Here is a 21,388-nt window from a genome sequence, read left to right as displayed (position 1 = left end):
CTCACTGAAAAGAGTGTATCTTAGCTAGGCATCCTAATAAAAACACTAGCCTTATTATTGAAGCAGCAGCTGTCGCTGAAGGTGAATCGGTTAGTATGCCGTCACTTACATTAACAGATAAAGCGTTTGCTCTTCTGAGGTCGCATATGCGCGCTCATTCATCTGAAGGACGCGGTCATGGTTCCTTTGAATTTTGAATCCGTACTCATGCTGGCTCCACGCTTTGGAGCGAGTGCTTTTTGTCTTGGTGTCTTGGTATATGTGCTTGTTACTCTTGGTAAAAATCAGTGAGTGCTTGTCTTCGTCGTCTTTCAGTCCCTCTCTCCATGCACGCACTGTAAGTGATGTTTGCAGCAAATATAGTAACAAGTCTAAATTTTTACGAAAGGAGCGTGCGGCACGACGTTTCTATGTAGCTGGATCGAAGTATGCTGGCACACGCAAAGCTTAAGGACTAAGTTTGTAGGCATGCTAATGGTAAGTTTTATCTGCGTATATCACTCCACAGAGGCCATTCGAAGACTAGATGCGATGCGAAGTAGATTCCTTATCTGGGGAGCCAGCAGTATCATTTGTGCGCTTTGTTCCGATGGTTGCAAAACGGCTTTTATTTGTTTGTGCGCGGGTATACGCATCATTGCAGCTTTGAACCAGCTGCAGTTTGATTTTGTGGTTGTTCAACCTGCTGCGAAAAGGTGGGAAACTGCCATAATGTTCTAAAATGGTTGCTAAAATCAAAGCATCAAGCAAGAAAGAAATGTACCTAGAAACAGATAGAAATAATACATAAAATTTGACACTTGCTCCAAAGACGGGTACAATGATGCCGATTTTTGACTGTGCCAAGGTATGTACTGGGACGACGTATACCATCTTGAGCTTCTGAGAAGGTTAAAGAGACGAGGAACGCTGAAATTAGCCTTCATCTGTTCTCAAGTGGGAAACCGCAATATACCTTGCAACTATAGACATTACTCTTCACTCCCAAAAACTCAGTCAGCCATGGCAATGTATTCCTGTAATTCCGAAAGTATATGTGCCACACTGAATTGGATGCCTCAAAATTCTCATTTAAACACAGGAAGCTTAACGCAAAGCGCATACAGTTGCGTTTGGAATTCGCTGAAACGAAGTTTCAGGTGTGGATAGTTCAAGAGAGGAGTAAAAATGATTAACATAGCAATTAGGTTATTCTAAAATATTTCATTCTTCTGTATAACTTCACTCTGCATGACAGGAAGTTAAGGGTGGACAAGTTGTTCCGTTTTCTGCCAGGATGTGGTATTGTGTTTCTGAGGCACAGGGATATAAAAGATGGCCTGTCTGCCCAGAGCGTTATTGTGGCTCCTGTGTGGAAGTTGAATTTCTGTGCATAATCATGCATGCGTAGTCTGCCAAATTATGCAGATGACATCCCTATATGCGCAATCGACTTTACGCTACAGCCTCCAACTTCGTAAGCCATTTCAGGCTTTTTATCCGAATATTCGCATACGCACGTCACCTTAACCGTCATTCTAGAATCCGCACTGAGTGGAGAAGAGCGCCACCCTTACAAAAATGACTTTAGACTATCTATAGAAAGTATATAGACTTCTTATAGATGACCTTTCCTTTCTATAGATTTGGCCTTTTGTTGATACAAAGTCTGTAGACTGTCTATAGACGAAAGTCGATAAAGTTTCTATTTCTTTTTGTCTATACGCAGCCTATAGACGGTCTATAGAAAAAAGTCGATAAGGTGTTTGCTCTTTTTTGCCTACTTCCCCTCTATGGACTACCTATAGACGAAAGTCGATACAGCTTCTATCTATTTTTGTCCATACTTTGTCTATAGACTTTCTATAGACGAAAGTCGATAAGGTTTCTATTTCTATTGTCTACTCGCAGTCTATAGACAGTTTATAGAAAAAAGTCGATAAGGAGTATGTTTCTTTATTGTATCCTTCCCCTCTATGGACTACCTATAGACAAAAGTGGATTACGGTCTCTATCTATTTTTGTCCATACTCTGTCTATAGACTCTCTATATTAGACAGTTAATAATAATAGTCGGCTAAGGTTTCTATTTCTTTTTCTCTCCTGGTGTATTGAATGTCTATATAAGAAAGTCGATAATATGTAATGCCGAGTTCCCATATTCCCCGCCCTCTGCGAAGGCGATGATATGGCACTGGTTCATGCGCGACCGGCACCGTGTGCAACCCCGGCGCGGCGGGCAAACCGTGCAGACTGCTAGTCGTCATTCGGTGCAGCTGCACCGAACGAGGATCGCGGCGGAACAGGCAACGTCCGAGTCACAAAGGTCTTCCAGGCACCCGAAGGCCCTAATCCTGGCTGCTTCCCAGACGTACACTTCGCGATACCAGCTGGTGAAGGTCAGATGGTGATGATGTGGCAAAGGTGGTGAATAAGTCGCGAAAGCCGGCAGACCAGGTGGTGAATTCACCACCTGGTCTGCCTCTGAGTTGTCGTGGTATTGCATGTCTATAGATTAACAATAGACAAACATCGTTAATCTGGGCCCAACCCGTGTACGCTGTAACCAAGCGCAGGTACCGGTGGATAATACGTAGCTGCGTTTGATATAAGCCACTGAAGTTGTATACTGCTGAGATTGCTGTAGAGCCTATTTGTAGACATTAGTATACACATAGTGTATACCTCCGCATTTGTTGACCACATGATATGATCTACGTAGTCGGTCTCGGCAATCCCAAGACAGTCTTCACAGTTGTCGCATCACTTTTGCGGCAGTAGAATAAAGAAAGCAAAACGCCGATCCAATTGTTATAATAGTAGTTATGAACGCCAGCTTCAGCTAGAAGTGGATTCCAAACAGGCATCTAGCTAACAGCAAGGACACTCGTAATGTTTGTAGCTGACAACGCGGACTTTGTGAATGTGCGATGAACCGATGTCGCGCATGTGGTGTTCGCGTTGTGTGTCGTCCGATTCTCGGATACTTTTCACATTTTCTTCATACCTCGGCTGCGTCACTAACTTAGGGCGGTTTTTTGTTGACTGATATCCTGCACTATAAACCCATCAAAGTTTCTCATTTACTTAAAATAGGTGCCAAATTATCAGAGCCCACCCAGTATTTCGCCGGCGGTATGCCTGGGCAGCCACGCATATGAGTACCTCAATGCTGTACTGATTGCTTTGACCTATCACCAGAACAGAAAATTAGCACTAACATACGTGCGGGCATCACATTTGGTGGTACGCTGGAAGATATGCTACAAGTACGCTGTATTACTAATCGACGCTGGCAATAATGCGTCTGAAACGTTTGAAGGGCCCTGTAATGGCTTTTACAAACAGCGCATTCAAGTTAGCGTTCCAGTCTCATACGATAGCCCACAGCGTTTGTCATACAACCTGCCAGCGCATTTCCTTCGTCCACGAAAAAAGATGAATAATGGTGATAAAGATGAATAAGCCACCCGTTCCGGCGCGCATGGCGCGCCGAGAGAGAGGGGGAAAAAATGAAGGAGGAAAAGGCGCTGACACTCCTCCGAGCGCGCGCGCTCGCGCGCGCGGAGCTCCTGCGCATGCGCGGAGATTTTGCGCATGCGCGGCGGTGCGCCATCTCAACGAGTGCGCCAGGCACGTATACGGTTGTACCGGTGTGCGGTGTCCGCATGAGTGTTGGTGTCTGTGTATGCGTGTCATCTTTGTGGCATCACACGTCAACTACACTGAACGGTAAGCTTTAGCAAAGATGTTTTGCGTCAATAGCTCATGATTATGTGAGCGCATTTCGTAGCGCGAAGCGGCTGCATGTAGCGCAGGCGACTCGGGTATAGTGTCGGTTTGTCGTTGACATAGTTTCATAACGCGCTCTTGTTCTCGCTTCTACTATACGGAATGTTTTACGGCGAGCGATCGCTCGGGCTTGTTGATTTTCGCATAATAGTTTAGGTGCGTAAAGAAGGAAGCTACACCATGTATTAACTTGATATTGAGCTACCACTAAGCGGATTGTGTATGTTGGGCAGCCAGTGTGGTAGATCTCATTTCGTGGCGCTTGATCCGGCCGCGATGAATGCTGCGCCGCATGTGTAGTGAAATTCTCGTGACACGCTTTACGTATATATCTCGAAATTGTGTTAGCATCAAGAATGTTCTGACAGACATGTATAGTTAAATAACTGCTAACGTACTCGGATGAAAGGCCGTGTTTGCGGGGCATGCATCAGCAGTGTGTGCACTGCCATTTTCGCATTGTTTTTAAGGTAGCAGTATTTTTAAGGTTTCTGGCAACCAATCTAAATAATTTTGGGAAGTTACAGCAAGCAAAACACGAGACTTAAAGAAATGTCAAGCGAAAATCTCTAGATTCACCCAATCTATTTATATGCAACCACAAACGCTTTTGGAGCATGAAACCTGCGATAAGCTCAGTCACTCGCAGCTTCGCAACTTAGCCGAAAAAATTGGAGCACAATAAATTAGTCGCTCCGGGAAGCACCTTTACACGTTTCAGACTGAAGGCATTGCGTTTGACGGTAGTTGGAAGATTTGTTTTTTGTCTCTTTTTTAAACAGTTTAGCAGCAGAAGTTATCTTTCGAGCTATATGAAAAGCGTTAAGCGCCTTTCGATGCTTCGGGGTTATGCAGTTTACGTGCTCTTAATCTCTAGGCAGCTGCTGGCGCAGATTCGCATTGTGCCAGTCGTGCACGGTATGAAGCCCTTGTCGTGCGCAATAAGTGTTCCGGTTTTCATTACTGTTGCATGTAGTGCCGTCATCTTGGACAGACTGCATACTATATGCGCTGTACAAAAGAATAAAGAGCCAGATTACCAATTTGGTGGTCTTTTCTTAGTAGATAACGCACAGATTATTCAAATAATTCAGTGGACATTGCATTTGTTCTACCCTTATTAACACACCTAAGAGATCGTAACATGTTTTAGTTGATAAGTGACCTGATCAGTACGCCCCCATTCATGCGCATTCTACTGAAAGTGTGGCAAATGTATTCATCTCGAAGTATGAGAAAAGAGACAATGCAGACTGTTCTAAGCGGAAATAAATTGCAAATGTTAACGTGATTGTTCAAAACTGCAGTCAGTATGCTGAGCATGTTCGATCGGCACGGGCACATTGCTTTAACACCTGAAAAATGTGCACAGTCCAGCAGGGTATCTTTGTTTCAACAATTATTATTATAGGAATCGTTTGGGATTCTCACATTTCTTTCGTTTTTATGAGTACACTGTGTGTCACATGAACCTGTCTTGAAACGAAGCGTACCGTTGCTAACACCGGCTACCATTATGGTTGTCTAACTGCTTATCATACTATAATATAACGAAACATCATAATGGTACTGATTAATATTGCCATGTAGTCTTTAGTCATAGGTAAACAAAGTTAACTAGAGGCATAAGTGGTGAGAGCAAATTATATAGAAAACTACTATTGAACCGTAAAAATAACTCATTGTATGAGTTTTCCCTCAAATTGTTGCATTTGTTTTACGCGTGTCTCTGTCTTCCGTGCTGTACTCGTGTGGCCATCAATTACGAACTTGCCGAAGCCCTTGTCAGCTTTATTAAACAAGGGATTCAAGTCAGTTGCATCTAATACTACATGTTAAGTGACTGACGTGTTATTCGTTTTATCTAAATATTATGGACTGGCACTACTTGGCAAGCATTAAACCATAGTATTTTTTATTGCACTTAAGCTGCAGGCGTCATAGATTGCCAGAAAATTGTCATGAAAACAGCCAGGAAAGGCTTGGAAAAAGATCGGGAAACTTTAAATTGGCCACATAGGTATGCTGTCTTGTTGCATGTCAAAGTTTCCAGAAAGTCTCTGTGTTAAATATATTTTTAAAACGTTTCACTTCATAAAAATTGAAGGAAATTGGTTCTATTTATTGAAAAAAAAGAAAGTTAAGCAGACTGACAAGGCATTTCTTACTCAATACGTTTTTTTTTTTTTGCGTTAGCTAAACGTCCTGAACCTCGATAGCCTAGAAAAAATTTTCGTCTTTCAAAGCACCTTAAATAATTTACTGTGATAGAATTCATTCGAACTATACTATCAGTTCTGTTTCCTAGGAGGTGCATATCTGTCGTGCCATGACACAAAGTGCTCGTGTGGTATTTCGGGTGCTCATGTGGTATACCTAACTTGGAAACCTGTTAGCATGCCCAAGAGGCCTCATTACCTGCAAGAAATTAAGGTACCATATCAATACAATCAACCCATCCGCCATCTGTTGAAGTTATGGCCAATGACCCATTCATTTAAAAGTATGAGAAATACATTTCAATGTGTACTAAGCAAAATAAATTACAATCTTAGGCATGACACTGGGAATATGCCAGTCACGTCTCCTGAAAACATCCCTCTGCACGGGCATACTTAACTACCAGCCAAAAAAACTGTACAGACAGCCCAACTGGGTAACGTTTCCGCAATAAATATAGGGACCATTTGGGATAAGTACATTAATGCATCATATATGAACTTGTCATAAAAGGGAACATACTGTTGCTGACACGAGCAGCAGTTGTGACTGTTTAATTGTTCCCCATACCATGCAATAGAACATTGCATAAAGGTACTGATTTGTATTGACAAGCAGCCATTAGTCATAGTTAAACCGCATTAAGTATTGACTTAGATGGTTCGAGTAAATATATTCAGCTGCTTAATGAACACACAAAGAATACACATCTGTTATTTTTGCCTCATATTGCTGCATGTACTTATTTGCAGCATACACCTGCAGCACCTTTGGGACTAATGACACAAAGGTCAAGGCCAGCCTGGCGACCATGCTTGCCAAGGAGTAGTGTAAATATTTAATCTGTTCCCATAATAGCATAAGACAAGAATTTAAGGAATTCATGTATTATATCGAGCAATAAAAACGGTTAATGTATTGCCGGTGCATTTGTTTTATTTTTTGCACTGCATGATTCAGCACTATATAAATTCTTTCTGTTTATGCAACATATATGAAAGTACAGCTGGTTCAGGAGCTTTATTAATCTACTAACGGTAATGCATAAGTGCAGATGAAAAGGAACAGGTGCACATGCATAATATCTGCATTCCATGCATTTCATATCTATAAAATGAAATGAAATACATTCAAAACGTTTTGCTACCGCATGTAATGAAAAATGTAAACTAACTTGTAGATAGCCGCTATGGAGTTATGGCCTTATACACTCTTTGTAGACTTGTCTATAAAATGTCTGTGTCTAGAGTGTCTATAAATTAATGAAAATGCATGTTTGTTGGCAAGTGTATGTAGAATGTCATAGAAAAAAGTGTATTGGATTATAAAGTTCTGTTTTTGTAGACTGAAGTCTATAGAATGTCTATAGTATATATATATATATTTGTCTGTAGACATTCTATAGACTTCAGTCTACAAAAGTAGAACTGTAAGCCTATACACTTGCCCATAGACATTATGCAGACAACTGTCTACAAACATGAATTTTAATTAATCCATTGCTTAAATGATATTGCGCGACATAAAAAACGACACGGACGTGAAAGAAGACGACACACCAAGCGCAAACTTTCAACTAAGTTTATTGTGTCACTGCGTCATTTTATACATGGCATGCACGTAAGTCGCGCATGCGCTTACACGGAAATGAAGTGCGAAATCATGTAACATGGTTACGTGTCGTGTGATGCCGCGTCCAAGTAACGTAATTCTTTTTCTGTGAGAGCTAGAGACGGGAAGCTGACACACGCATCACCCAATTTCGCGATCATCTGTGCTTCAGATATCTCACGGATGAGCTGCGTGCTGCCACGGGAAACAATCGTACATTGATCCTCAAGAGGTTTGCACCCATGATCGCGACAGTGGATCGCAAAGAACTCAGAATCTGTGATTGAATTTTTGAAGTCACATTCTGACCGTGGTCTTCAGGCGTTTTCCATTGATGTAAAGGATCTTTATTATTCCTTGCCGCATAGAAGCGTACTGTCCTGTGTTGAGCAATGTATAGATAAGTATGGTGCTGTTTCCTTCCAGAATGAGGCCGGCATGTCTTGCAGGCAATTTTTAGAACTTTTACAGATTTATCTTAATTCCACCTTTGGGATAACCAATGTTTTTTGCAGAAGAGCGCAGTTTGTATTGGCTCTTGCATTGCTCCCATTCTTAGTGACTTGTTTTTATCTTGTTTAGACCATGACATTTCTTTACAAGTGCAAGGCACTGCAGTTTTTACAACATTTAGATACGTTGATGACTTTTTAATTTTCATTGACTGCTCTTCTGATGCCTTCATTCTGGAAGCTAAGAAAGCGTTAGAAACGTTTCAGAAGTGCTTAGCCCCCATTCAAACTACTCATGAGATGCCGGCAGATAGGTCTCTTCGTTTTCTTGATCTTCGCCTGAATTTTCAGGACTGCCACACGTGTTGGTCGTACGAGCCGCGAGCCAACAAACCACTTCTGCCGTATACGTCCGCACATTCTAAGCTTGTTAAGCGGGCCATTGTCAGTTTGTGCTTCAAGAATGCCCTTAGCAAGTCTTGCTGCCATGTTGTGGACGTAAGCTTAGAAGCGCAAACTTTACGGTTGTCCTTGGCTGGATATCCCAGGGTGGTGCTAGTGTCTGTCGCGGAACGCATCTTAAGAGAAGCGCGATCCAGTACGCAAAAGTCAGTTGCCGATGCCCCTCCTGGCACACGCCCTAAAGTTAGTGTCATACCTTACATGCACGGGATTTCCCACAACTTGAAAAAGATTGCCCAAAGAGCGAATGTAAGAGTTGTTTTTTCTGCTCCCGACAAGCTCGGCAGGCTTTGCAGGCTGACTGATCCAAATGCCGTCCCTTCCGATAAATGCAGAAAGCATCACCGAAAAAAGTTTGTCGAGTGTGTACACCGGGTAGTGTACAGCCTTCCGCTTTCTTGTGGCAAGAAATACATAGGACAAACTGGGCGTTGCCTCAATGATCGGCTCCGTGAGCACAGCAACAATGTTAAAAACGGCTCTGGCGGTTTCTTGGCGATCCACTGTCGCGATCATGGGTGCAAACCTCTTGAGGATCAATGTACGATTGTTTCCCGTGGTAGCACGCAGCTCATCCGTGAGATATCTGAAGCACAGATGATCGCGAAATTGGGTGATGCGTGTGTCAGCTTCCCGTCTCTAGCTCTCACAGAAAAAGAATTACGTTACTTGGACGCGGCATCACACGACACGTAACCATGTTACATGATTTCGCACTTCATTTCAGTGTAAGCGCTTGCGCGATTTACGTGCATGGCGTGTATAAAATGACGCAGTGGCACAATAAACTTAGTTGAAAGTTTGTGCTTGGTGTGTCGTCTTCTTTCACGTCCGTGTCGTTTTTTATGTCGCGCAATATCATTTAAGCAATGGATTACCAACTTGCCCGGAATGCTGCTCTCATTAATTAATCCATAGACACTCTAGACTCAGACTTTTTATAGACTAGTCCATAAAAAGTGTATGGCCATAAGTCTATAGGCAGTCTATAGACTTAGACTTTTTATTGACTAGTCTATAAAAAGTGTATGGCCATAAGTCTACATACAGTCTATAGACTGTGTATAGACACTCTATAGACTCAGACTTTTTATAGACTAGTCTATAAAAAGTGTGAGGCCATAAGTCCATAGACTGTCTATAGACTAGTCTAAAGAAATGTCTATAGACAGTCTATAAACTCAGACTTTTTATAGACCAGTCTATAAAAAGTGTGCGGCCATAAATCTATAGACTGTCTATAGACCAGTCTAAAGAAATGACTATAGAAAGTCTATAGACTTCTTAGACAAATGTCTATGGACTGTCTATGGACTTTGTATAAAGATTTTTGTAAGGGCACCGCTCGAGTCATGTATGCAACTGCGCTTGAGTAACCTTGACAAACTATTTACAAGCAATGTAGTTCATACATAATAAATGTCTAATCGATCTTGTGGATCCCTGGCATTCTGGGGACAAAGTATTTGAAAACACTAATAATACCGCTGCTGCCGAGTTTGTATGTGCAATGTATTGTTTGATGCTGGTGCTCAACATCCTAAAGCAGCAGAGATGCTATTGGACACGTTATATTGGAGGGCTCTGCAGTAATGTTGAGCAACTGTGGTTCTTTAGCGTTAACATAGGTATCTAGTAGCAGGAACGTTCCTACATACAAAACCCATCGGAATGCGACCTCCTCGGCCGGGAACCGACCCCCCCGACCTCGTCCTGAGCATGCATAGCCACTGATATTAACAGCAGCGGTATTGAAAAGTCCCTGATTACGAAGCTCAATCAGAGGAATAGGCGACTAAGGTTCTACCATTCTTATTGAAGTGTCCAGCCCCTTCTTGTTGTAGTTTTTGTTTTTAGTTCAGTTTAGTTTATTTCTGTATATGGTTACAAACATTGCTGAACGTCACCTAGGCCCTTAGCAATACTGCTAGTTCTGGGCCAATGCTAATGAATACAAAACTCCATTGCAACTCAGGCTATCCGGTAATGTGATTTGTAAGTACAGATTACGCTAACATTGCTGTTAACGCGATATGAATTGATTTAGGAGGAAAACCAGCAGTAGCAAAATCCCCTAATATAACATTATTGAAACATACTCGTTATGAAATATAGCTTGCTTATGAACATACAAAAATGTTGAGCTCTCTTTTATCATCTTCTGAAGATTATTTCATATATTCGGTCCAATATAGGTTAACCTGCGCCTACCGTAGAAATTTCTAACAGGTGGTATGTTTAAATTTCTGTTCAGGTGTGTCTTCGTATGTCTGTGTGGCGTGATGAAAATCTTACTTGGAGGTTATTGTCCGAAAGTATGGGATGAACTGAACACGCTGTTTTGAAGTACCTAACAATGAGGAATAAAGTAAGGTAAGTTTTTTTATGAATAGTGGCTCTGTGTGTTCAAAGGTTCTGTGTGTTTCTGAATCGCGGTCAGTTTGTACAATTACTCGATGGGACCAGAGGCACCCACCTCGACCCCTCAGAGAAGTCAGGAAAAGAGCATCGAGCGAAAGAGTGTGCCTAAATACTACCGTAAGTGTACAGGAGAACAGCCTACACCCAATAAAAGGACGCCCTACATTAAAGTTCTTTTGCAGGTTCTATAATGTAGGCAGAATATCAGCATTGTTGTTACCAGAGCTGTGTACACAGTTCCCGCCAGGCCGATGCAAATGTTCGAGTAGACCAATGGAATGGGGTACACTGAAAAGTAAGAGGAAGACAAGAAGTGCAGTAAGCAAGATCATGCGGTCGAGCGTAAAACAGAATTGATGAACGTATGAAGTATGAATGTTGTCGCTTTTCTCGAACCCCTGCGTTGCGACAGCCCGCGGTGTTAGAAGCCTTGGAACTTGTTTTTCCCATTCCTGCCACGCTACGTGCGTCACACTTGTTGCTCGAGATTCGCTTTGTGGGTAGAACGTTGGTGCGACGAATGCGACGAATGTAAACCTTCCTTTCCACCTCCCAAGCCTACCACCACTACCATCACGAAATATTTTAAAGCAGGTGTTGTACTAAAAAAAAAAATCCGCTAAAGCCAGCGCATCTATCCTAGAACTAAAAAGCTAAATGGCTGCTACTACGAAAGACCAGCATATTGTACACAGCTTCGATGCCGAGTTTCGGAAACGCGAGGAAACGTAAACTTTTCGAAACTTCGATGGTTTCAATGCCTTTGTCGTTCGCTTTATGCCTAAACACAGTCTCGACTTCGTTGCTCATCACAGCACCGTTTATTTAGTCTTGGGCGAAAGCTAAACCACACATTTCCAATGAGACTGCACAGATATTCGAGAGAAAAAAAAAAACAGAGCACTTGGTCTCCTAAATCACCGCTATAACACTGTAATACCCAAATACAAATACATTTCAGCAACAAGGAAAATGAGAGCTTGTTTAGCTTTATTTCTCCTTATAGAGAGTGTATTCTACACACACACAACAAAACAATCAACTGTTATCTTCAGCAATACATAATTCATATAGCAAATATTTTTAGTAACTGGTTTGCTGAATTAATCACAACTCAGGGAAACTTTGCTCCAGCGCGTGAAGCGCACTACTATGAGCTTTGCGTTAGGTTGTTCGTGCCTAAATAAGAATTTTGAAGTGCCGAAACTTGCATAACATTTACCATGCATTGGAGATTACAGCGCTAAAGAACTTTGCCACCACTATGGAATGATGCACGTGCGAAAGAGGCACTGTTATTTGTGGGAGTTAGCTCGTTTGACTGAAATGGACCAACGGATGTGAAGTGTGTGTGTTCATGTTTACGTGCCTTTTTTATATTATCCCTACGTCAAACTGAGCCGGCAGTGTGATCACTCTACGTAACAAAGTGAATGCATCAATCAGTTGTTCTCTTCCTTTGACAGAGCTTTATATGCTTTTTCTTGCCAATAATTTGTCCGACGCGTAAATGACGTATTTTGCATTTGCAAGCAAAGGAGTCGGGAAAGCAGTGACCTGCCTTTCCTTCTGAAGAATGTTTTAAAGAAGTTTGGCTTCAGCGCTTAGTAATCTAAGAAAAAAAAACTTGCGCGTGGCGAAATATTTGCAGCGTACGCGTTGGTGAAGAGTCATGTCCCGTGTAGCACTCGACCATTTGTAGAGCGGTCCTTCTCTCACAACGTGCCTTAATGTTACGAACATTCTTCAGTGCCTGAGGCAAACTGATCGATATTTTCGGGAACAGGCGACACTCCTGCCCCGCCGAAAAACAACTTACTGATAATTAAGAGAAGCTGTAGCGATACGTACTTGTCGAAACAGCAATGCCAGCACTGTAGATGCCCACGGCGCCTACGATTTGCTGTGATGAAGTAACGTGGTAAAACATATCAGGATCAGAAAACTGCTACCTTTACACACACACGACTAGCTCGCAATAAAATAAGAGCATCGACCACGTTGTGTATTTCTCACTGCGATGTTGGGTAGCAAATGCAAAAAAAATATTTTATCGTCGAACAGGAATAATATTTGTACTCTTCCTTCCATTTGCCGCACCATTCCTTTTAAACAAAACACCTAGATACCTGTTTCGCTGGAGCATTGGCTGCACCGTGGCGCAGAGTGGTGGCGAACGACGAAGTTAGCTGTGTAATTTAGGCCCTAGCTAGGCCCGTTAAGTTAGGATATTGCCGGATGTATACCCGTACTCAACTGTTTTACTTGCTTGTTCAGCCAACCGTTACGTCCTTCTTTCGTTGTTCGGCGTTTAGACAAAAATGTCTGAACCTATTGGAGCCTGTGGCGTACCTGCACAGGCCAGAGGCTACTGCCTGTGGTGCAGCTCTTCGGAAAAGCACCCAGATTTTGCACTAACCATGCGGCAAGCCTGGAGTAAATAACGCTCTTGAGTATTTCGAAACCGTGGTGGAGCCTTTAGAAAACTGCAGCTGGGTTGTAGTTAAGCGTCCTGAAATGAACCTCTAATGACTGGTGCGACACTACAGTGGATTACGGGAGAGTGCATATAAAGACATACGATGTTTGCAAAGCAGAGAGCGATACAAAATTGGATAGCGCAGTACCGACATCTCCTCTTACACCACACAGTGAGGGAAATCCCGATACAAATTTTACTTGGCATGGTCAAGTTATAGGTTGCTGCAAGCAGATGAATGGCAAAGCGTCAAGCCGATGCACCCGCAACGTTCTTGCTTTTTAAGCAATCCTTCTGCTCGTAAGCGTAAGGGCTACAGAAGGGCAATTGAGTTATTTATCGATGTTCACTATCGGGATTTGTGCATTCACTGTAGGAAACGCGTTTCAGAGCGTCCGTTTCAGAGCAGCCATCGTCAGTTCACATCAGCGTTTACGAGATTGTCCGTTACGGTGCGAATGGTGGCAACTGATTATTGCCCTTTATTAGGCTGATCAGTTAATTAATTGCACCGTTGTTCAGCCGCACACTGGCCTGACTTGCGGCACGTAAATCGACTGGACACGCACTGACTGTTTTCAATTCTTTGCAGCCTAATTTCGTTCGACTACCGCAGTACTTCACAGCGGCGACCCGATGAAACTCCGTCCACGAATCATCATACACCCCGTACGTAAACTGCGTAGCGTTATGGTCCTCATCTGCATTTGCCATGATTAGGGACACCCAGAGCACACAAAAATTTCGCCTATATGAAAAATTTTCAGGAATTTCCAGCGCAGTGCAGCTTAGACGGATAAATGTACAGATGTTCTGTGCCTTCATTATCATAGGCTAGACATTTGTAGTACCCGAAACCTGAAGAAGCCGCATGGACGGCTCTTTTCACTGGTGTTTTGCCGCACCGCCTGAGCAGCCTAGAAGGTATATTTCCGTTGTCGTGGGCAAAACACACCGTCGGCGCACGCGTTGCTTCGCCACACCTTAACAAGCGCTAAATTCGCGCGTTTACAACGATGTGATGATGCGCACGCTCCCTGTCGCCTCATATTTTGCTGGCGCAGCTCAGCTCACACTGAAGAAGTCACGGGATTGTGTGAAGACCGCTGGGAAAGCAACACGCTAGGCCGGGTGTTTTGCAGGGGATGCCAACTTAGACTCGTTTGCCTGAGGGATGTTCTTAGCGTTAGAATGCCCATTGCCCATGTAGATTATGCAATTTATCTTCCTGCCACGGGGGAGCATGTGAGCGTGCGGCTGCTATCGTTCTCGTAACCACATCCTAACTTTGAAAAAGAAAGGTAATGAGGCATAAACTGGTGTTCACCGTTACATGCTCTGCGCTGAATCTACCGACATGTTTTGTGGAGGGCATGTAATGCAACACGAACACGCTAAATTTCCGTAAGATGCGGTCTTGTGCCTTTTGTTGCTGTGGGTGATGCATATCACTTCTGATAGGTTTATTTGAACACCTAAACCAAGATATCAATATGAACGAAGGCAGCAGTGTGCTGAGTAATGTACTTCTGTAAAACGAGCTTAATTGTTATTGCCGTGTCTAGCTTTTTTTCAATAAATTAGGCAAATATTATGACCAACGTCATTATATAGGACCGCAGGATGGCTTTGGGGAAATGACCGCGGCGCATATTTTTATGACATAACAGCGTCAATTATCACAGAATATTCTCGCTCTGGAACTTGGTGCTTACAAGTTCCTTTAAGAAACCGGCAACACAATGAAATAACTTTCAGAACGCTGAACGCAAGTGCGAAGTGCGCTACAGGCGAAGTATAGGGGTAAACGGGTGGGTGCAGATTTCAATATGGAGGCGCTAGGCGTTTTCCAACCTTCGTCCGCTGATGGCGCCAGAGTTGTTGCTGACTCTTGAATTTCTGACGCCTTATGTGGACGTGGAAAATCGCAGCACATGCAACGCTTCCGAACATGGAAGCGTTGCTCAATGTAAAAATGAAATCTTGGACGGAGCAGGCAGCTGCTTCGGCCGCAATTCAACATCCTCTGACCTCGCCCCTTCATTTTTTCTGGCTCTATTCGGGATACGCGGTCACTTTGGCTCCTAGGAAGAGGTTCCTCAATACAGTTGTCTAGCATTCTGTTGCATTGTTTTGTTTGTGGCGCCTTTTATAGAAACGCTTATATAGAACCTGCGCTTTTACAGAACCTGCGCTATAAGTTACGACTTCTAGCGTAGTGCAGGCCCTTTTATCATTAGCATTCGGTTATATATTTCACGAATTTTGCTGGAAAATTGTCGGGTGTTTTTCCGTTCTACCTTGTGCTTGCACCACGGTGCCTGAACAGATGGTATATTGAATAAATGTTCAAGGACAAGAGATGATGGTGTTTATGAATTCTGGTTTGGGACGTACTCAATTCTCTGTTTGAAACAATCCCTCATTTTTCACAGAGACCGATACTCGTTTAACTGTTTTAGTAATTGCCATTTCAATCTTCATTGCTGGAAAATTTGTTCCCGATTCGAATGTTCGAATGTTTCCGACAATGTTCGAAAGAGTAGCAAAAGTTTGTAATTTTATATGCAGCACTTCTTTCTTCTCATTTTTTTTGTTTGCGGAATATTGTGCCTTTGAAAGAGTGAATAGCATAAAATACCGCCAGAGTATAAATAGGAGCCGACTAAATCACTTGTCGACATTGTGCAAACACAGGTTCGCAAGGTCACCGAGACGTGAAGCGACTTTTTAAGCCACTGTTCTTGGATTGCGCTTAATTATGTTAGGAAGAAACATTTAGGGACGGCGGCACTGCATAATAAGTTATTGCCTTCAATATTTCTGATAGCAAAACATCCCAAATGCAAAATGAGTGTCACAGCTACAGAGATGTAGCTTCAAACAACCGCTAAAGTGTAGGACGGCGACATTGAAACCACAATCACAAGCTTTAGTTTCGTTATCACAAGCAATGAAGTGCAAAAAATATCAGACTCACGCTGAGGAAAACGTATACGATGCTCGCAGTGATGCCGACCATGTTGTCGAAACGCATGCGCAGATACTAGCATGGCAGGGAAGCAGAAAAGGCAAATACACAAAAAAATAATACTTCATCGCAGCACTTCGCTCGGAGATTCGCATAAATAATGGCTTGTATTGTTCAGTAAACAACAAAGAACATTGGATGCTGATACTCAGTGTCCAAAATAACGTTAGCCAAGTTGGTAAAGAAATAAATACCAGACGACAGTCGTCGATGCAAGCGCATAGCCGAAGGTTTGTGGAAAGGCGCACATTTGTGGCACAGCTGATATTTAAGTAAGGTTATCTCTTTCATTGCGCAATACTGCAGAGAATAGAACAACAAACCAACACAGCTGTACTGTCTGCGAATCGCTCTCCTGCAGCCAACACAGGGGAGAGGGCAGTTGGAAGATGGGAGGGCTGTTCACCCGAGCACTCCACTACGGCACCTAAACCTTTAAAAAGCACTTTGCGGCAGGCCCCGCTATTCACGTACCTGCACTACCCCGTTAGGACGATGCTAGGAAGGCGTGTCCACAACGGAGCCATGTTAGGCCATCTAATTGTCTCTCATTTCCTGTCTACACAACCGCCGCAACAGCAATGGGTGTGTACTGGAAATCTACGCACTAATACTTTTCTTTGTTGCAAGTGTCATATCTATAACTCATAAGTTTCTGAAAACATAACCACGCTTAAACTAAGTTTGTGCGAACGATTCGAAGGGATACTTTTTTGAATCTGATATATTTTCGGTGGCCATTCGTCCCCGAATGCCAACCTTTGTACTTTGTAATAAATAAAATCGATTTCAACTTCAAAGCCAAGAGCATGGTCTTTTTGTACTGGCGCCTTTCTATAGGCGGAGATAGTCTGACCATTCATCTATCAACAAGCAACAACCGACCACGGAATGGCCGAAGACACCAAGGAAAGTCGGTTTTAAATCGAGTACCACGGATAGTTATGGAATAAAATATTATCGGTTATTAATTCCCTTCCGCCACATTATATACAGGAGTAATTTAGGAACATTAGTTAAGCATGTTGATCACGTTACTGTAATTGGGTTGTGAATTACAACGGGAAAATTGTTATTCCATCTTAAAACAACTCATTCTGTTGTTTTCATCGCGCTATGTCCTGTGTATTTTTTTCCTTTTCTTGCACAGTATGCTTAATCCGCGAAAGAAGAAAAGTTCCACATCATTACGCGTGCACGTGCCACGACGTAAGCAACGTCACAAGTGCGTTTGAAGAAACTACGGGGCTTTGAACAAATTGGATGAGGGTTCGGCGTGACCACGACGTCCGCTGACGTCTACTAGGTTCCAACCTGTGCAATTATCGGGCGGTTGCTGAGACAGGTTTTACGGTTGTCGAGGGTTTACGTGCCAAAACCCCGGTATGATTGTATTGCATGCGATTGTGGGGGACTCCGAAATAATTTTGACCACAGGGATCCATTATGGTGCGCCCAATGCATGGTATACGGGTGTTCTTATATTTCGCCCCTCATCGAAATGCGGCCACCGCTGTCGGGATTCGATCCTGTGACCTCGGGTTCAGAAACGCAGCACCAACGCCACTACGCCACCACGGTGACTAATTCTTTTGGGCAAGGGTGTTGTCAAGCTGTTCCAACGTACGAGAGGTGTCTTTTTACGTTTTAAAGTATAGTTTCGTATGCACCAAGTGCAAATATGTATCATTTTTCTTGCAATTTAAGACGAGATCTACCTGCAGGATTGCGATTCACTGCAGAGGAAAGGTATATTGAAAATCACTTTGTGCCTCTTTTGGAAAACTACGGCGAGCTATTGTGGTCTGTACTGCCAGCGCGCTATTTATCTACGGAAATGTGGAAGCTCTCCAGAGCTCTTGATGTAAAAAAGACAAATTGTAGTCTTCTCGACTTCTCAAGTCAGCCATCCATGGCGATGAGCCCCATGGATGGCTGTGGATGGCTGTGGATGAGCGCCATGGATGGAAACAATAAATATTCAGTTTGGATTACATATTTCTCAGTCCCAGGAAGTGACCTGCTCTACCAGTGTTCTACGAGAACGTTCCCTAGTTCTGTTGGCAGAAAGCACTCCATCAATGGCCAAAAGTCCGACTGACCGAATTAGGTAACACCAACAAAGGAAGCGTAATGCGGAAGGCCTTCGAAGCAATCAAGAAACTCTTTGACTACGCCATTCACGTAGACACAGACCGTCGCCAACCACTTGCTATTTGCGCACCTCTTTTTTATTACGTTCCATGTTACTGTAGCACTCAACAACCTAAGCGTCTGCACTCACATTATTTGGTTGAAAAATGTAATATGCAAACGCTCAGAAATTTGGCGTGTTGCTTTTTCACAAGCAGTTACGGTGAAATCATGTCGTACCTACCCTTTCAAATCTTACTTTGTGGCCACACGCTTATGTTGATGCGGTTTCTTCTTGCTCCTGCGTCCAGAGTTTCAACTCGGAGGCCTCAACGTGTAGGGATTGAAAGCATTGCAGTGGCTGGTTGGTAATGAATGACCAACATCGCGGTAGAAATGAGCACACTTACATAAAAAACATGTACGTACGGCGGCACATTGCATTTTATGCAGTTGTTCTGGTTTCTTCCCCACTACAAGTTAACCAAAACACTTCAAATGGCATTTGAGCTGTACAGCCACACCTAAGGGACCGGAATTTGGTTCACCATAAGTAAAAGATGAAAGTGGAGTTTTTCAGGTAGTATAGTAGGGCAGGCAACATGTGGTCGATTAGGTTAAAGCACTAAGTGCCGAAAGGAACGTCGCGCAGGTGAGTACAGCGTAGGTTGGTTGGTGTGATGACATGATGCAATTTGCAAGGTTAAGACGGAGTTGGCCAACGCAAGTTAGGAACAAACAAAAATCGATGGAAGAGGTCTGTCTGCAGCGGTGGGCACCAATAAGCTGGTGATGATAGCGAGGATTACGGCGATTATTATGGCGAGAAATTCAGTGGCGATTTAGCGATAAGTGGGAAAGAAATGTGTTAGCACAATATGTTTCAGTTCTTTGAGGTCCCAGATCCATGATTGGAATCGCGGTCACTGCATTGCAAACTGGTGCTGAGGAGCTCAGTGGACATACATACACCCTGCCTTTTCGAGAAGCGAAGTGCAACTGATGGTGGTCTAGGACAGAGCAGCGCCAGTGACTATATATATATATATATATATATATATATATATATATATATATATATATATATATATATATATATATATATATATATATATATATATAATACGCAGCCCCCGGAAGAACGGACAATACCGACGCAGGGGTTTATTTCGCCGCAAAATAAACCAAAAGCACGTAAGCCGTCTCAGCCGCCCACAAAGAAACATTCTAAGGTACAACTAGTTCAGCCATTTACCCATTCCGTCTCGGAAAATCCGCAAAAGAGGTAAAATAAAGCAGTTTTTATAGCAGTAGCAATTACTTGGACACTCCAGGTGCATTTCTACCGTCGACGTCACCGTGAGGTTGCGTATGAGAGAAAGCATGCGAGAGTGAGCCGGCGAACGCGATTCAATCTCGCGCGTGCGATCGAGGAACGCAGCCCGGATGCATGCCTTCTCCTGCGGCGTGCGAGGCAGGTGGGTGAGGCGAATGAGTCGGGGCGTTATTCTCCGGCAGCTGCTACGGTGCCTTGATGTCCTCTTCACCCTTCACTGCGTAGAGAGTAGAGACAACCGCGGCGTTGACCACGTGAATCGCGGGCGCGACGCCGTAGTAGACGCCTTTGGCGGACGCTGTAGGGACGAGTTGTGGCCGCTCGTGTGTTTTGAAAGCGGTCTGCGAGGTGGCTAAAGTGCACGCCCGCGAGGGCCTCATCTTCAATGCGATCTGCGATGTTTACAGGGTGCGTGTAGTTCCGGTAGCTTCGTATGCGCTGTGTTTCCGACGTTTCGTACGAGTTGAAGCGACAGAAGCACATACGTCAATGGGCTCGTTGCTGCTGCCACGATTTTTAACTCCAGCGTTTTCACAGACAGTTTCCGCTGTCACCGAGTGATGTGTGTTCGTGTTTACCTGCGCGTGCGGGACATCGAGCTGCTTAATTGAGTTAAAATATGTTGGCGGGCTAGTTGCTTTGAATACATGATAGAATGTGTAAAGGCGACTGAACAAGGATGTAGAAGTAAGCAGACACACTGAGGCAGCGCTGTTTCCGTGTGTCTGTTTCTTTATACGGTTTTGTTGAGTCAGGCTTACACATTCTATCGTTGTTAATTTAGTTAGTAAGCGAATGTTTACAAGTGTTTACAGGCACTAAAACTACTATCCATACTTCGTACAGCTATATAGTAATTTGCTATCGGAATCGGTGCTTCGCATTTCCGGCGGAGCTGCGCATTTTGCACCTCTTTCTATCTTTGACGCAAGCTTTTCGTATGTAAGGATAGGGTTACATCATGAAGGTGCGTTAAGCAGTCACGTTCTACACAAATTTTGAGTGGTTATTTTCCACGGCCACTTATAGCACGTGCTCAAAAAGGTCACCGTCGCTTTCTGAAGCAATACAGTACTTGTTTCCTTCCAGCACTCGTGCTGTTGCAGCTTTAGCCACCGTAAATAAGCAGACTGTGCTTATTTTTACCTTTAGGCCGTCCGATGTGGTAGTTTCGCCGGTATACGCGCGATCTTTCAGGTAGCCGCACACGAAGAAGTCCAGCAGTGTCATGTTCAGCGACCTTGCTTGCCAGGGTACAGGTCCATGCCGGAAAATGCGCTGTCCTCGAAAAAGCTTGTGGAGCCATGCTCGGCACTGACCCCTACTATGCGCAGGAGCACCATCGTGTTCAAACGAGATATTCTGAAGTCTCACAAGTGAAATATTCTAACATACGTCGTTCACTGGGCCCTTGAGGATGTCGTTGACATAGCGTTGCGTCGTTAGTGTGTTGGAAAAAAAGAAGGGTTCTA

General features: G+C 43.5%; 1 protein-coding gene across 3 annotated transcripts in view; it reads right to left on the bottom strand.

The window, feature by feature from the left end:
- Nucleotides 1-21,388, bottom strand: part of LOC135903244 (sodium/iodide cotransporter-like) — an 85,749-nt gene that overhangs the window by 42,165 nt on the left and 22,196 nt on the right. For 2 of the 3 annotated variants that reach the window (XM_065433662.1, XM_070533664.1), the window contains exons 4-6: nucleotides 16,397-16,462; nucleotides 12,789-12,840; nucleotides 11,158-11,225 (exon numbers count right to left, since the gene is read on the bottom strand). In XM_065433662.1, coding sequence (XP_065289734.1) covers nucleotides 11,158-11,225; nucleotides 12,789-12,840; nucleotides 16,397-16,462 — 186 coding nt within the window. The remainder of the gene's footprint in view (nucleotides 1-11,157; nucleotides 11,226-12,788; nucleotides 12,841-16,396; nucleotides 16,463-21,388) is intronic. The other variant, XM_070533665.1, reaches the window with a different exon arrangement.

This window comes from Dermacentor albipictus, chromosome 2 (assembly GCF_038994185.2).
Source record: "Dermacentor albipictus isolate Rhodes 1998 colony chromosome 2, USDA_Dalb.pri_finalv2, whole genome shotgun sequence".
Taxonomy (NCBI): Eukaryota; Metazoa; Arthropoda; class Arachnida; order Ixodida; family Ixodidae; genus Dermacentor; species Dermacentor albipictus.
Note: the sequence above shows the minus strand (reverse complement) of the source record. Positions and strands in the feature narration are given on the sequence as shown.